The 15,445-nt window shown below is 42.5% G+C and overlaps 1 protein-coding gene across 1 annotated transcript in view; it reads left to right on the top strand.

The window, feature by feature from the left end:
- The window catches only part of SLC28A2 (solute carrier family 28 member 2), a 71,165-nt gene that overhangs the window by 39,382 nt on the left and 16,338 nt on the right, over positions 1 to 15,445 (top strand). The window contains exons 5-12 of the mRNA XM_070798059.1: positions 6,631 to 6,662; positions 9,875 to 9,966; positions 11,033 to 11,216; positions 12,663 to 12,804; positions 13,418 to 13,531; positions 13,871 to 13,948; positions 14,400 to 14,480; positions 14,920 to 15,000. Coding sequence (XP_070654160.1) covers positions 6,631 to 6,662; positions 9,875 to 9,966; positions 11,033 to 11,216; positions 12,663 to 12,804; positions 13,418 to 13,531; positions 13,871 to 13,948; positions 14,400 to 14,480; positions 14,920 to 15,000 — 804 coding nt within the window. The remainder of the gene's footprint in view (positions 1 to 6,630; positions 6,663 to 9,874; positions 9,967 to 11,032; positions 11,217 to 12,662; positions 12,805 to 13,417; positions 13,532 to 13,870; positions 13,949 to 14,399; positions 14,481 to 14,919; positions 15,001 to 15,445) is intronic.

Raw genomic sequence — 15,445 nt, 5'->3', positions numbered from 1 at the left:
CCCCCAATCCCTCCCAGCATCAGAGTCTTTTCCAATGAGTCAACTCTTCTCATGAGGTGGCCAAAGTATTGGAGTTTCAGCTTTAGCATCAGTCCTTCCAAAGAACACCCAGGACTGATCTCCTTTAGAATGGACTGGTTGGATCTCCTTGCAGTCCAAGGGACTCTCAAGAGTCTTCTCCAACACCACAGTTCAAAAGCATCAATTCTTCGGTGCTCAGCTTTCTTCACAGTCCAACTTTCACATCCATACATGACCACAGGAAAAACCATAGCCTTGACTAGATGGACCTTTGTTGGCAAAGTAATGTCTCTGCTTTTGAATATGCTATCTAGGTTGGTCATAACTTTCCTTCCAAGGAGTAAGTGTTTTGTAATTTCATGGCTGCAATCACCATCTGCAGTGATTTTGGAGCCCAGAAAAATAAAGTCTGACACTGTTTCCCCATCTATTTCCCATGAAGTGATGGGACCAGATGCCATGATCTTCATTTTCTGAATGTTGAGCTTTAAGCCAACTTTTTCACTCTCCTCTTTCACTTTCATCAAGAGACTTTTTAGTGCCTCTTCACTTTCTGCCATAAGGGTGGTGTCATCTGCATATCTGAGGTTATTGAGATTTCTCCCGGCAATCTTGATTCCAGCTTGTGCTTCTTCCAGCCCAGCGTTTCTCATGATGTACTCTGCATAGAAGTTAAATAAGCAGGGTGACAATATACAGCTTTGACGTACTCCTGTTCCTATTTGGAACCTGTCTGTTGTTCCATGTCCAGTTCTAACTGTTGCTTCTTGACCTGCATATAAGTTTCTCAAGAGGCAGGTCAGGTGGTCTGGTATTCCCATCTCTTGAAGAATTTTCCACAGTTTATTGTGATCCACACAGTCAAAGGCTTTGGCATAGTCAATAAAGCAGAAATAGATGTTTTTCTGGAACTCTCTTCCTTTTCCCATGATCCAGCAGATGTTGGCATCTGGTTCCTCTGCCTTTTCTAAAACCAGCTTAAACATCTGGAAGTACTGGGGTCCAGCCCCGGCAGGATCCAGGGGTACCCTCAGGATGATGGCTTAGGCGATAAGGATAGCAAAGCGGAGAGCAGGGCTTGATCTTCCTTGATTTACACGGAAAGCCAATAAAGCTCCTGTGTTCCAAGGAGTCATCCTGAAAGAAGAACAGAGAGAGGAAAGGAGGGAAAAGGAAAAAAAGAATGACACGGGGAGACCAAGCTTCGGTGAGCGAGGCCCATAACTTTATTTTCAAAAGGAACTTTTATTCCTTGACTTGTACATAAAGGGAAATGAAAGATGCAAAGTCATACAGAGTCAGCCCAAACATTACATCTGTTTTGTCTTTATCAAAACCAGGATTTTTTCTGCATACCTTTCCCATAAACAATGTTGTGTACATTATCTTCTGGCCTTGGAGGCCTGTGGACATTTTATGACCCTTTTTTGATAAAGGCTGCTCAGCCAGAAAACTTGTTTTCCCTTAAAGTGTTTCTTCTTTATTTCTCCCAGCCTCAGAAAGTACTAAACAGAGTTACATTCTCACAGAGCAAAGGTGCAGTGGTCACAACAAAGAAAGAACCAGTTAGCTCAAAGGTCTGATGTGGTTAATTCCAAGGCTGCTACTTGTTTTTCTTACATTCCAGCTATGTTAACCAATGCACTCCCAGGTGCACAATGGATAAGGGATATGGGAACTTGGCAGCAAGTATTGGCCCAATAATGAAGCCCTTTACCAGCACTATCTATTCTAATAATTTTTCATCCCTTAAAGGACTCTATGCTCATTAGGACTTTTAGAATGTTTTGGCTTCCCATGCCTTTCAAGGTTGGGGAGTTGTGAACAATCTTGTGTGTTAATTGCAAGAGTATGGATAAACCTGTCAGGCAAGCTAGAATGCTAACAGAGGGGTTAAAATAGAAATATTCCTTTCATGCCCAGAAGACTTATAAACTAAAGCCCTAAGTTGACTTTTTCCAGAGAAAGGTGGTCGGGGATAGCCCCCTGTTAATGTCAGAAGAGTTGGTGAAAGGCACAAAGTAGTAAGACAGACAGATTCTGGTTTTGGGGTAGATGCTTGAGCAGATTCACGGGGTCCCTTGAGTTCTGATCAGCCTTGCTCATCAGATCTCTTCCACATGACCTTGTCATGGGTGGGATCTCCCGTGGTGGCTCCTGGCATAAAGTTCAGGTTCATGTATTGCTGAAGCCTGGCTTGAAGAATCTATAAGTGTACTCAAATTTATTTCTTATAATAAAACAAACAAAACCAAAAATCAACCTTATCTCAAACTTGTGATATCATTTTCCTTCATGACCAAGTTTCTTGGAAATGTGGGATTTTCTTGCTGTTTCCATTTTCTCACCTCCGTATTCAGTGCAGTGCAATCTAGTTTTCACTATCACTGCTCAGCTGAAATTCTGTTATTTAAGTGAACAGTGAAAACCTACTTACCAAGTCCAATGTATACACACTTTCACTGGTCATCTCTGCAGCATGACCCTTCTGATCCTTTCTTTCTGGAAACTCATTTATTGATTTTTAAAAAATATATTTGTTTATTTAGCTGTGTTGGGTCTTAGTTATGACAGACAGGATCTTTCATTGCAGTGTTCGTGGGCTCAGTAGTTGCGGCGTGCAGGCTTGCTTGCTTCATGGCATGGGGAATCTTAGTTCCCTGACCAGGGATGGAACTCTCATCCCCAGCATTGCAGGGCAAATTCTTAACCATTGGTCCACCAAGGAAGTCCCCACTTACTGATTTTAATGGCGCTATACCCTCCTCATTCTCCTGCCTCTCTGGATGTTTCTTCTTGTCTGTTGTTTTCCAGAGCCTGTTTTTGTCTTTTCTTCTCATTCTTACACTTAATGTCTGGATTCATAAAGCCACATCTGATGTCTGCATCTTTGTTCTAAGCTTCCCACCTATATATCTAACCACTTACCAAACATCTTCATCTAGGTGTGGTGTATATACTTTATATTTAACATTAAAATGAAATTCCTCTTAGCATAGGTGTGATACTTTTCTACTAAGTCAGGCCCTGGGCTGGGCTTTAGACATACAAAGATAGATAAACTCACATTTCCTCCTCAGGTCTGTTCCTCCTCCTGTCTCCTCTCTTTGGGTGCGTGTTAGCATCCTGACTGAGTCACTCACCATAGGAACCTCATTTGTCATCCTAGTTTTCCTCCACTTGATGTTAATCCTCTTTCTCAAACAACTGTGCATTCACCTCCTGTGCATGCACCTCCCCTGCACCCTCAGTTACTTCCTTACCGGCCCCAGACTGTCACCCATCCCACTGCCTCCAGAGTGATCTGTGTCAGTTCAGTTCAGTAATTCAGTCGTGTCCAACTCTCTGTGACCCCATGGACGGCAGCACGCTGGGCTTCCCTATCCATCACCAACTCCTGGAGCTTATTCAAACTCATGTCCATCGGGTTGGTGATGCCATCCAACCATCTCATCCTCTGTCTTCCCCTTCTCCTCCTGCCTGTAATCTTTCCCAGCATCAGGGTCTTTTCCAATGAGTCTGTATTTCACATCAGATGGCCAAAGTATTGGAGTTTCAGCTTCAGCATCAGTCCTTCCAGTGAATATTCAGGACTGATTTCCTTTAGGATGGACTGTTTGGATCTCCTTGCAGTCCAGGAGACTTTCAAGAGTCTTCTCCAACACCACAGTTTAAAAGCATCAATTCTTCAGTGCTCAACTTTCTTTATAGTCCATACATGACTACTGGAAAAACCATAGCTTTGACTAGACGGACCTTTGTTGGTAGAGTAACATCTCTCTGCTTTTTAATATGCTATCTAGGTTGGTCATTGGAGAAGACAATGGCAACCCACTCCAGTACTCTTGCCTGGCAAATCCCATGGACGGAGGAGCCTGGTAGGCTGCAGGCCATGGGGTCGATAGGAGTCAGACACGACTGAGCGACTTCACTTTCACTTTTCACTTTCATGCATGGAGAAGGAAATGGCAACCCACTCCAGTGTTCTTGCCTGGAGAATCCCAGGGACGGGGTAGCCTGGTGGGCAGCCATCTATGAGGTCTCAGAGTCAGACACGACTGAAGCAACTTAGCAGCAGCAGCAGCAGGTTTGTCATAGCTTTTCTTCCAAGGAGCAAGTGTCTTTTAATTTCATGGCTGCAGTCACCATCTGCAGTGATTTTGGAGCCCCCCAAAATAAAGTCTGTCACTGTGTTCATTGTTTCCCCATCTATTCGCCATGAAGTGATGGGACCAGATGCCATGATCTTAGTTTTCTGAATGTTCAGTTTTAAGCCAGCTTTTTCACTCTCCTCTTTCACTTTCATCAAGAGGCTTCTCAGTTCCTCCTTGCTTTCTGCCATATGGTTGGTGTCATCTGCATATCTGAGGTTATTGATATTTGTTCTGGCAATCTTGATTCCAGCTTGTGCTTCATCCAGGCTGGCATTTCGTATGATGTACTCTGCATATAAGTTAAAAAAGTAGGGTGACAATATATAGCCTTGACATACTCCTTTTCCTATTTGGAACCAGTCTGTTGTTCCATGTCTTCTTGACCTGCATACAGATTTCTCAGGAGGCAGGTCAGGTGGTCTGGTATTCCCATCTCTTGAAGAATATTCCACAGTTCATTGTGATCCACACAGTCAAAGGCTTTGGCATAGTCAGTAAAGCAGAAGTAGATGTTTTTCTGAAACTCTCTTGCTTTTTTTGATGATCCAAAGGATGTTGGCAATTTGATCTTTGGTTCTTCTGCCTTTTCTAAATCCAGCTTGAACATCTGGAAGTTCTTGGTTCACGTACTGTTGAAGCCTTGCTTGGAGAATTTTGAGCATTACTTTGCTAGCATGTGAGATGAGTGCAATTGTTTGGTAGTTTGAACATTCTTTGGCATTGCCTTTCTTTGACATTGGAATGAAAACTGACCTTTTCCAGTCCTGTGGCCACTGCTGAGTTTTCCAAATTTGCTGGCATATTGAGTGCATCACTTTCACAGCATCATCTTTAAGATTTGAAATATCTCAGCTGGAATTCCATCACCTCCACGAGTTTTGTTGGGTAGTGATGCTTCCTAAGGCCCACTTGACTTCGCATTCCAGGATGTCTGGCTCTAGTTGAGTGATCACACCATCGTGATTATCTGGGTCATGAAGATCTTTTCTGTATAGTTCTATGTATTCTTGCCCCCTCTTCTTAATATCTTCTGCTTCTATTAGGTCCATACCATTTCTGTCCTTTATTGTGCCCATCTTTGCATGAAAGATATCCCTTGATATCTCTTAATTTTCTTGAAGAGATCACTAGTCTTTCCCATTCTATTGTTTTCCTCTATTTCTTTGCATTGATCACTAAGGAAGGCTTTCTTATCTCTTCTTGTTCTTCTTTGGAACTCTGCATTCAAATGGGTTTGTCTTTCCTTTTTTTCCCTTTGCCTTTCACTTCTCTTCTTTTCTCAGCCATTTGTAAGGCCTTCTCAGACAACCAATTTGCCTTTTTGCTTCTGTTTAGAAAATGCATATCTGCTGTTATTCTGCTGTGTATGCTCAGTCAGTCATGTTTGACACTTTATGACTCCGTGGACTGGAACCCGCCAGGCTCTTGTGTCCATGGGATTTCCCAGGCAAGAATACTGAGGTGGGTTGCCATCTCCTACTCCAAGGGATCTTCCCGACCCAGGGGATCGAACCTGCACCTCCTGCCTCTCCTGCATTCCCGGTGGTTTCTTTACCACTGTACCAAAGGGGAAGCCTGCCTATGTTATTACTTTGCTTAAGTTCTTCAGTGGGTCTCTCCTTTCTACAAGACAAAGTCTAAATGACCTGGCTTCTGTTTTCTTTACAAGCTTTCTTCCCACCATCCATCCACATGTTCCCTGCTTCTCAGCAACAGTAAATCATACTGTTCTTTCAAAATGCTAGGCTCACTCAAGGATATTTTTCCTCCTCTTGAGGTACGCCAGCCTTTTCTTCTGACTCCCTGCAACATCTCTTCTTGGCAAGTGCCTTCCCCTTTACCTTTGGATCAGTTCGTCTGTCCTTTTCTTGTGAAAGCTTGTTCAACATTCACCGGCATGGTTACCTGCTCCTTCTCCTCTACTCTCCTAGCAACTATAATTTTGGAATTCTGGAATGGTCCCTCCCTCTGGTATTCCAGTCTTTTGTGTCTAATTAGAAGTCACATGGGGTAATGGAAAGAGGTGGGTTTTAAATTCTAACTCTGCCAGCAGGCTGTTTCCTTGCTCATGAGCATAACATTAGCCTTGTGGTTTTGGGGGGTGGGTGATTGAGAGATTCTTGCAGTACCTGGTAAAAAGTGCTTAGTAAATAGTATCTGGTTTTTCTTTCCTTCGGAGGCAGTTATTATTTTTTTTAAAGTAGTCCATGTATGCTCACATTCACTCAGTCCCCTGCAATTCTGTTTTCATCTAGTCATTCTCCTGTAAATGGCTTTTTCAAACAGAACCAGTCACCTGTTTACTGCCATCTTATTTGCCACACAAACCTGATTTTACACATCACTGAATGTCGTCAACCTTGCCTCCTTCTTAATCATTTCTCCTTTTCGCTTTTCTTCCTAGCTGCCCAACTGCTCCTACTAAGTCTGTTGTTTCTTCTGGCTGCCCTATCAGAGTGACTGTTCTGACTTCCTGGGAGGATGGTGGTAAGCCTGACAGGGATGGGTGGGAATGGCAAGATAAATGGGTGGGTGTGAACTGCACAAATTACTGGGAAGGAGGTATGGAAGGACATCTTGGGTGGACTAAGTTGCATGTCAATGTAAGTCCTGCGTGAAGAACTTTAGGCCGCCTGTCCTTGCTGGGAACTCCTCCCCCCACCCCTCCAGTTTTCTTTTGTTTTTTCTCATTAGAACCTGAGCATGTATTCAACTGCTGAATGAACCAGAGCTCCTTTGTCCTCAAATTCCTACTGAAATCATTAAAAGAAGGTGTAAATAGGGACAGCTTATATAGCATAGGGACTCCATGATGGGCATTAATCATATGATAGAAACCTGGAGAAAATTTTTCTAACAATGGAACTAAAGGGCTGGCCCACAAAGGCCAATGGGGAGAGGGTCATGACTCTCTCTAATGAGAGAGAGCCTTACTGGGAAGACTCTCCTGCTTTTCAGAACCCCTGCTACCTCTAACTTGGAGGGAGAAGACCTCTGGAAGGAAGAAATTGAGGCTAGGTAGAATAGCTGGTTGAAAATGCCACTAACTAGGTCCCTTTTGATTTTTTGGACTGTTGGCATTGAATTTCTATTCTTAGTGTGAAGAAATCTGACTTTTTATTGCGCATCAAGGAAAGATTTGAGTCCTGTGTGGAGAGAGAGAGTTCTTTTCCAAGGCAACACATCCATCACAACTGAGCAGTTAAGCCCATCTGTGTTCTAAATTTAAGTTTCCTTCTCACTCTACCTAGGCTGATGGTTCTCAGCACTGGTCATAACCTGGCGCACAGAGTCTCTGCCTCCATTGTAGCTTTGCTGACCTCCATCTGAGAGACCTTTCTCTTGCCTTTGCTGGTTTTCCAACACCTATATGGCTTTCCACTTTATTTTGTTAACAGCCTTTTTGCTTCTCAGTCACCATTCTCCCTTGGGCACTTTTGGTAACTGTTCTTGAACTCCTCTGCAACACTATCCAGCAGTCCTGCACATCCAGTTTTAAACCAGTTGTATGCACAACTTTGAATCTGGCAAAGTGGTACCCAGTACAGTTCTTTTTATTCTGTCATCAAATGTGGTATCTGTTTTTTTGGTGAGTTCCAGTGTTCTCCTGTCAGTGGTTGTTCAACACAATTTTGGTGTTCTCAAAGAAGATGAGTGCATATCCTTCTACTCCGCCTTCTTGAACTCTTTGCTATTATCAAATGGAAACTTTGGACTCCTTGAAGAGATTCCGGTCACTTCTACCTGGAACTCTTGCCCTTTACTCAGACCATCATTTCATACTGGGTTGACTCATTTCCTTCCTTCTGGTTCTTACTTCAAGCTCAGGCAAGCAAGGATTTGCCCAGGGCCCCTCTGTCAACAGTCAGATGAATTTTTTAAAGGGGAGTTTCCACATCTTGTAGAAAGGGTCACTGAGAAAAATGCATGAACACTTTTGCTGCCAGCCCTGATCTATGGCGCCCACTAATGCAGTGTTGAGCTAGCACTACCTAACATCCTTACCCTACTCTTTCTCACACTGTCACCTGAGGCTGCAGGCAGTAAGCATGTGAATGAGAAGGTTATTATTAGTTCATGTCTGGAAAGCCTTCCATACACACACCTGAAGAATTTATCAGTGGGTACAGACATCACAGCAAATTATGGAAAAGGTATCGAGTATCACCATCTACCAGATAGATTATTTTTCTCAATTCAGCTTCTGGATATAACACAGTTACTAACTCTCAAGCTGAACCATTATATAAGGAACTTGGCCATGTTAGCAAGATCGTGGGCCAAGCAAGACGCCAGGACCATGAATACCTGTGCACATACTTCTATGCACTGCTTCTCAGTTGGTTTAAAAAAGACTGAGATCTTATTTTGCCTTTTTCTTTGAAATGTCCCTTATGATTTTTTTTCAATCCTAATTTTTAAAAACAGAAGTTCAGCTCTAAATTATGTTCTCGAATCAGATTGTTCATGAGTTTTGCAGAAATGAGTATTCTTCACTGATTTCTGGTAGTTCTTAGGAAATGATCGAATGTGGTCATAAGGTGATGGCAAGGTGTCCTCTTGGATTGATTAAGTCAGGAGGTGATAAGGAATATTTTCTCCTTTACCTATATCTGATAATATACACTCTACTCAACTAACATAGCATTGGACTCCTTGATGAAAGAAGAAAAAAGGAGAAGAAAGAGAGAGGAGTGTGTTAGATAGGAGAGGCAGCCATAGAACATAGAAGTTTGTGTGCCAAGTCCTCAGGGCATTTGGAGCTAGTGGTTGGTTCCAGCTCTGGCTAAGCTGTTCTGTCTCAGCATGATGGGCAATTGAAACCTTCTTGCTGGGCTCATCTTCTTTGGATCTTCTGAGAATTTGGAAGTTAGTGCTTTATGCTCATATGATTCCAATGTGCTGAGGACATTTAAGAATGGTAGAGACAGGTGAGCTTGGGGCCTAGGTAAGATGCAGCATAGAAAGATGGTTAAGAGCTCAGATTCTGAAGCCACATTGCCTGAGTTTATGTTCTGTCTATGCTCCTTACAACCTCCACAACCTTGGGAAAGGTACTTCTCTGCTTTCCAGTTTCCACATTTGTAAAATGGGAATGATAATAGTAACCACTTCAAGAGTTCTTATTAGGAGTCAATGAGTTCCTACTTTTAAACTTCTTAGAAAGAGTCCAGCATATAGAAAACACTATATAAAGGTTTGTTAAATTAAACTTGAGAAGACCTACTTGCTGGATGTCTCCTCTTAGGTCCTCTCAGCCAGGGATTCTTGGGGGTGGGATTCTTGGGGATGGTAGTGTTTTCCTTCTGGTCCATCAGTGCATGTCTGATTGACTGTTTAGGGCTATGGATTTGTGTGATTTTTATTTTCTTTCAGAATGATAGGCCCATTTCTGAATCTGGAAACTGAATAGTCCCTTGTCTTCAGAGAACAGAAAGGTCCAAGTGTCTTCCTGTTCCTCCCCCTCCACTAACGATATCAGGGATATTGTTAGTCCAGGTTGGGTAGGAATGTCCTGAGCTGCTGCCCATTGGCAAGGTTGATCCAGCCTTTCTGGCATTGCTGGGACACTGCCTAACTTCCCCTGGATGAATTTCTTAAGAGAAAATTCTTCCTCAGGCTGGACCATCTAAGTTCTGGGAATTGATGCAAACAGGATGTAGTAAATTTTGTTATCTTAACTTTTGGTTTCTCATCAGGAGGACCTTACAGCCTTTCACCAGGGCAAGAAGTTTCTGTAAAACACATGCTGGCTTGTTCAAGAAGATCCTACTGAGCCTGCTGTGTTTGGGTAAGGTATTGAGAACCTGTGGAAGTGAGAGACACAGTCATTTCAGAAATATGACCTTCTGTCAAGACTACTCCTAGATGGAAAGAAGCTATACGATGTATAGCTCTTAACTACTTGTAGTGAATTGTAATTTATAGAATTGTACTTCTAGGAATAAGTAAAATCTGAGAATAAGCTATTTTTCAAACTGTACTATTCAATAGACTTAAATATTTCTAAGAATCTGGGCTTGTCTCTATTTGTGTCTTGAGTAGATGAAGGGCGTGGTTCTTGTAGTCTATGAAAAAAGCCTGTAGTATATGTTACTTATTTGCTGGTTTGCCAATAAGACCAATGATATAAAATGTTTCTAAAGCATAGCAAACCTTTTGGGAATTCACTGGCAGTCCAGTGGTTAGGACCCAGCACTTTTACTGTTGGGGCCCCAGGTTTGATCTCTGGTGTGGGAACTAAGATCCTGCAAGCCATGAGACACAGCAAAAAAAAACCAGCCAACCAAATAAACAAACAAAACACATAGGAAACCTCTGTTTAAAATATGCTGTCAATGATGTATGGGGCTTTGACGTCAATATTAGAGGCAGCTGGGATGGTGAAAATAAAAATTATATTTTGGGGTGAGTCAGGGAGCCATAAAATGAGGACCGTATGGCTGTTCTTCCTAGTAGTAGCCTGCTTCCATGCCTCTGCTCAAGAGGAAAGGTTAAAATGACTGGGGTTATAAAGTTTTGAGAAAAGATGATTTTTTTAAGTGTATAAAAGTAGGTGCTGATCAAGTCCATACCAAGGAATAGAAAGAGGATACCAGATAAAATAGAAAGGAATGAGATTTCCTCAGGGACAAATTAAAATATGCAGCAGTCAAACTAAGCTGGTTGCTCTGAATCCCCCAAGAAAACAGCTAGCCATCTACCCTGGCGTTGGGAAGTGCCGCTCAGTCTGACAGGGCTGGTGGTAAGGTTGCTGGAGGGTTTTTCCTGCCTTACCCAGACATTCATGGCTCAGTCTTCATTGGTTCCTAGGGTCTCTGCCTTGCTGATCCTTACTTTGTACTTTCTGTTTTTAGCTTATGCTGCCTACTTCCTGGCAGCTTGCATCTTGGATTTCCATAGGGCACTGGCCTTGTTCGTCCTCACTTGTTTGGTGCTTTTGGTCCTGGTTCACCGCTTTCTGAAAAGGCTCTTTGGTGAAAAATTGACGAGATGTCTCAAGCCCCTTGAAAACTCCCGCCTGAAGTTTTGGATGAAATGGTAAGATAATCTCAATATCCCTGGTCCCACAACTTGTCTTAAACCCCAAACCATTACCCTTCTCCTCCTTTCCTGGTTTCTGAGCTGTCTGAGAAAAGTTCTCCTATACTTTACAAAACCAAGGCTCAGGGAGCAAATAGCAGTGGGCTTCTGAGCACTGAACTTAGTCCAGTTTCTTACAATCTCCTATCTTAATATTGCTTGCAGGTCAGGAGGGGTTACATTTCAGGGAAGGGTTTTAGCCTGTTTATTGTCAGGGTTGGTGTCGGAAATGAGAAAAACCATATTCCTCTTCACAGAAGTAATCAAGGCAAAGCTGCATTAAACTGTCAAATTGATTTGGTGCTCATGTGTTTCTCCTTTAATTTCTGGATACTTTTTATCCTCTTTTCCCCCTCTAGTCCTCCAGACTTCCTGTACCCACAGGTGTCTTATAATTCCCTAGAGTTTAGCACTGTTTAGTGTATACTGGACCAAATGCTACAGCAGCCACAGCTCATTTAACTAACTATGGCATGCACGTGTCCTTTGATCACAGACCTAGGGTGAGCGAATGACTTTCAGACTCCCTGTATGTTCCTCTTTTCTGCCTTTTGTCCAATGGATGCACAGAAAATAGCTGTTAAGAATGTTTGCAACAGTGATCATTTGGAGAAACACCCCAGACTACAGCCTAAATTTCGGATCATTGATTTATTTGACACTGAAGAGATAGAGCTGAAGTACTTTCTTCATTAGCAGGATGGATTCTGGAAGCCAGATTTAATTCACTTTGAGTTCACAGAGAGAACAGCCCCAGTATTCAACCCTGACCTGTCCTCTATCCTGTTGTCATTGTTGTTCCTGCAGCATCTCAATGGACAGTGTGTGTGTGTTTTGGTTTTCTTTTCTTTTCACATGTGATTTGCCCTCTAATTCTTACTCCTTGAACTGAAATGACTCCAACACTCAGACTTGAGGAGACTAGTTTGTGTACTGACTGTGCATGTTTGGTACATCAAGGGACCATAAGGCCATAAGTCGTTGATTTGTGGCTTAGCCTTAGCCTTTATTCTGCCCCTTCAAGTGGTTGGAAACTGGGTGGAGATCCGTAGGGGACTTTTCCTTCTTCTTTTGAAAATATTTTGGTTTTGCATTAGAGCAATCTCGAAGAATAAGTCTTTTTGTTACTGATATGATAGATTGAGGAAGTCATGAGATTTATGTCCTCAGATTGGACTCTTTGACCTTCCATCTGTGAGTAAAAGAGTTGAGGGGAGGGGAGAGGTGGTAACTGGGAAACCACCAGATGAATGATTCTAAAGACATGTCTCTGTGTCTAACCTATTGTGTTTATCCTTTTGATGAATTTATCCATTTGATGAGTTTCTGGTTTTTAGAGGTTAAGTTGATTATTTCTTATTCATTCAGTGAGTTGATGGCATTATCCTGAAATTCCCTCTCCAGGGTGTTGGCAGGAGTCTCCTTGATTGGCCTTATCCTGTGGCTGGCTCTGGACACAGCCCAAAGGCCAGAGCAGCTGATCTCCTTTGCGGGAATCTGCATGTTCATCATCATCCTCTTTGCCTGCTCCAAACACCATAGCGCAGTGAGTTTGGGTTATGCAGGGGTGGGCATAGTAATACCGAGCCAAGGACCATTTGTTATTAATTACAAAGTACATGTGCCAAGTATTGATTACAAAGGCACAGAACTGAGTTCTTAACAATCTCTGGAATTTTCTCCTTTGATAATTTTGCTCTTAAGTGAAGTTTAAGGTTCTAAGAGGCCCTGGACCACTTATTTACAAACTGAGTCTTGATATCAATTTTGTGGATGCAGGCTGGTGTTAAAGACAAAACAAAACAAAACAAAAAATAAAGAAGGAAAGAAAGAAAATAGAATACAGTAGAGAATCAACTAGTACTGCACATAGTAATATTAAAGCATTGGTTTATGATGCTTTTATGTATGTGTGTGTGTGTCTGACTGTGTGTCAGATCTAACCTGTAGGTGTAAGTTTAAAAAACATATATATGTATGTGGCTCTTTGTATATCACTACCCGGTACCACATTCTCTCTACTCCCATCTTACCCCAGATTTACTGTTAACACCCTAGATTGGTTCCAGAGTACATATACCCATGTTTAAAACGCCAGCCAGGTAATTAACAAGTCTGATTTAGAACTCACATTGGAATAATGTTCTTTTTGGTCCCAGGTGTCCTGGAGGGCAGTGCTTTGGGGCCTAGGTCTTCAGTTTGTCTTTGGGATCTTGGTCATCAGAACTGATCCTGGATTTAATGCATTTCAGTGGCTGGGAGAACAGGTTCAGGTATGAGAAATCGAATGTGAGGGAACTGCTCTTTGCAAACCCTAGAGAAAGGAGATTGGGGGAAAACATGAGATCACACTGTGTCTTGTTAATGAGATCTGGTCGGAAAGGAGAGAGTACATGGGGGTACAGCTAAGCATAGGAATGAAGAGGACTGAACTGCTGAGTCCTCTGTCCTTCACTGAGTAACTCACAGGGACATAGACTGCTTCCCATGCTGTCAAAGGGAGGCCAACTTCAGTGGCAGCAGTAGGTCCAAGTCATACATAAGGCTGATCTTATCTTCCTTGTGTCTTTCGTGACTTCACTTTTGTTATCTCTCTCTCCTTTTTCTTTCAGATTTTCCTCAGCTATACAGTGGCTGGCTCCAGTTTTGTTTTTGGGGATGTTCTGGTCAAAGATGTCTTCGCCTTTCAGGTCATGTCTGTTTCATGAGCAAGAAAGAGGGTCAGTGGTGGTGGGTGGGGGGTGGGAAGAGGGATAAAACGGATGATGAAGACGTATGTCCAAGAAATCAGACAGTTTGTATACCAATGACCCTAAGAAGAGGATTTGATCCCATTCGTATAGGAAGCAGTGTCAATCTCTTGCCCTTTGTTCAGTGCCATACTGAAATTGGAATGAAATAGGGGTGGGAGAGGAAGGTTCAGAAAACATCTTTTTGTGGCTTAGTATTGATGGCATAATAGATTTGCAGTACACTTAAAATTTATTCCTAAACTAGCTTGTGTTTAAATATCCACTGAGGATCTATACTGTATCAGCTGCATTGGGATGATGGGAAGTTATCTTACATGCCTGAAACACAGTTTGCTTATGGCATGTTCATTGTAGGATCTCACTGCCTGCCCCATCATTCTCATTACAGGCCTTACCCATCATTCTTTTCTTTGGATGTGTGATGTCCATCCTTTACTACCTGGGCCTTGTGCAGTGGGTTGTTCAGAAGGTGAGTCATTCTGCTATTCATCCAGGAGGTGGGCTTTTATCGTGTGATCTGTCAAGAGGCATGAAGATGATACTTACTTTGAAAAAGAAGGCTCATATTTCATATCTTGAGCATTAGAACTAATGTGAAAAGCACACTCTTTCAAGCGTGCCTGGTATCAGATGGTCAGGACCAGGCCCTGGGCAGGCTGAGGGGCACAGCAAGGAGAAAAAAATGGGCTGAGCTACCACTTCATACTGAGTTTTAATTTATTTTTTCTGGAAGCAAAGAGCCCTGAGTTCTGGTCCAGGATCTGTTTGTAATTTGCTTTGTGGTCTCGGCCTTGTTACTCTTCTCTAGGCCTTAATTTCGTTACCAATGTTAATGGAGGAGGGGTTTTGCTGGATACACTCTGAGATTTCTGCTAATGTTAATGTTTTGGGTGTTTGCATCCCTTTAGATTGCTTGGTTTTTGCAAATCACCATGGGCACCACTGCCACAGAGACCCTGGCTGTGGCAGGAAACATCTTTGTGGGTATGGTAAGCATCCTGAGGATTTTGATCTTTTCTCTGGGGAATAGAAAGTATGGCAGACAATAGGCTGAGAAATGTATGCTTTCCTTTTGAAAAGTCAGATAAATGAAGACTCTATGGGGAGCCACTCATTCTCTGATGAAACAAAATTCAGAAGCTCAAAGGAAATGCAACTCATTGCTTTCACCCTTCATCTCTATTGATACTTACGTGATGCATGTAATGGGGACATACTTAACCACAGATCTAAATTCTTACACAGGGATTTAGGGAAATGTCCTGGTCTAAATCGTCCCCCTTCAGGGACTATGAAAGGTGTCTCCTCCATATTCTGGTCTCTTCCAGTGACCTTTGTTTTCCAGGGTCTCTAAGGAGCCTTGCTCAGGGCCAACACCAAAGCTCTTCCCCATAATACTTTTTTGATACATTTGTCTATATGGAGTAGGTGCTC

This window comes from Bos indicus, chromosome 10, assembly GCF_029378745.1.
Source record: "Bos indicus isolate NIAB-ARS_2022 breed Sahiwal x Tharparkar chromosome 10, NIAB-ARS_B.indTharparkar_mat_pri_1.0, whole genome shotgun sequence".
Classification (NCBI taxonomy): Eukaryota; Metazoa; Chordata; class Mammalia; order Artiodactyla; family Bovidae; genus Bos; species Bos indicus.
Note: the sequence above shows the minus strand (reverse complement) of the source record. Positions and strands in the feature narration are given on the sequence as shown.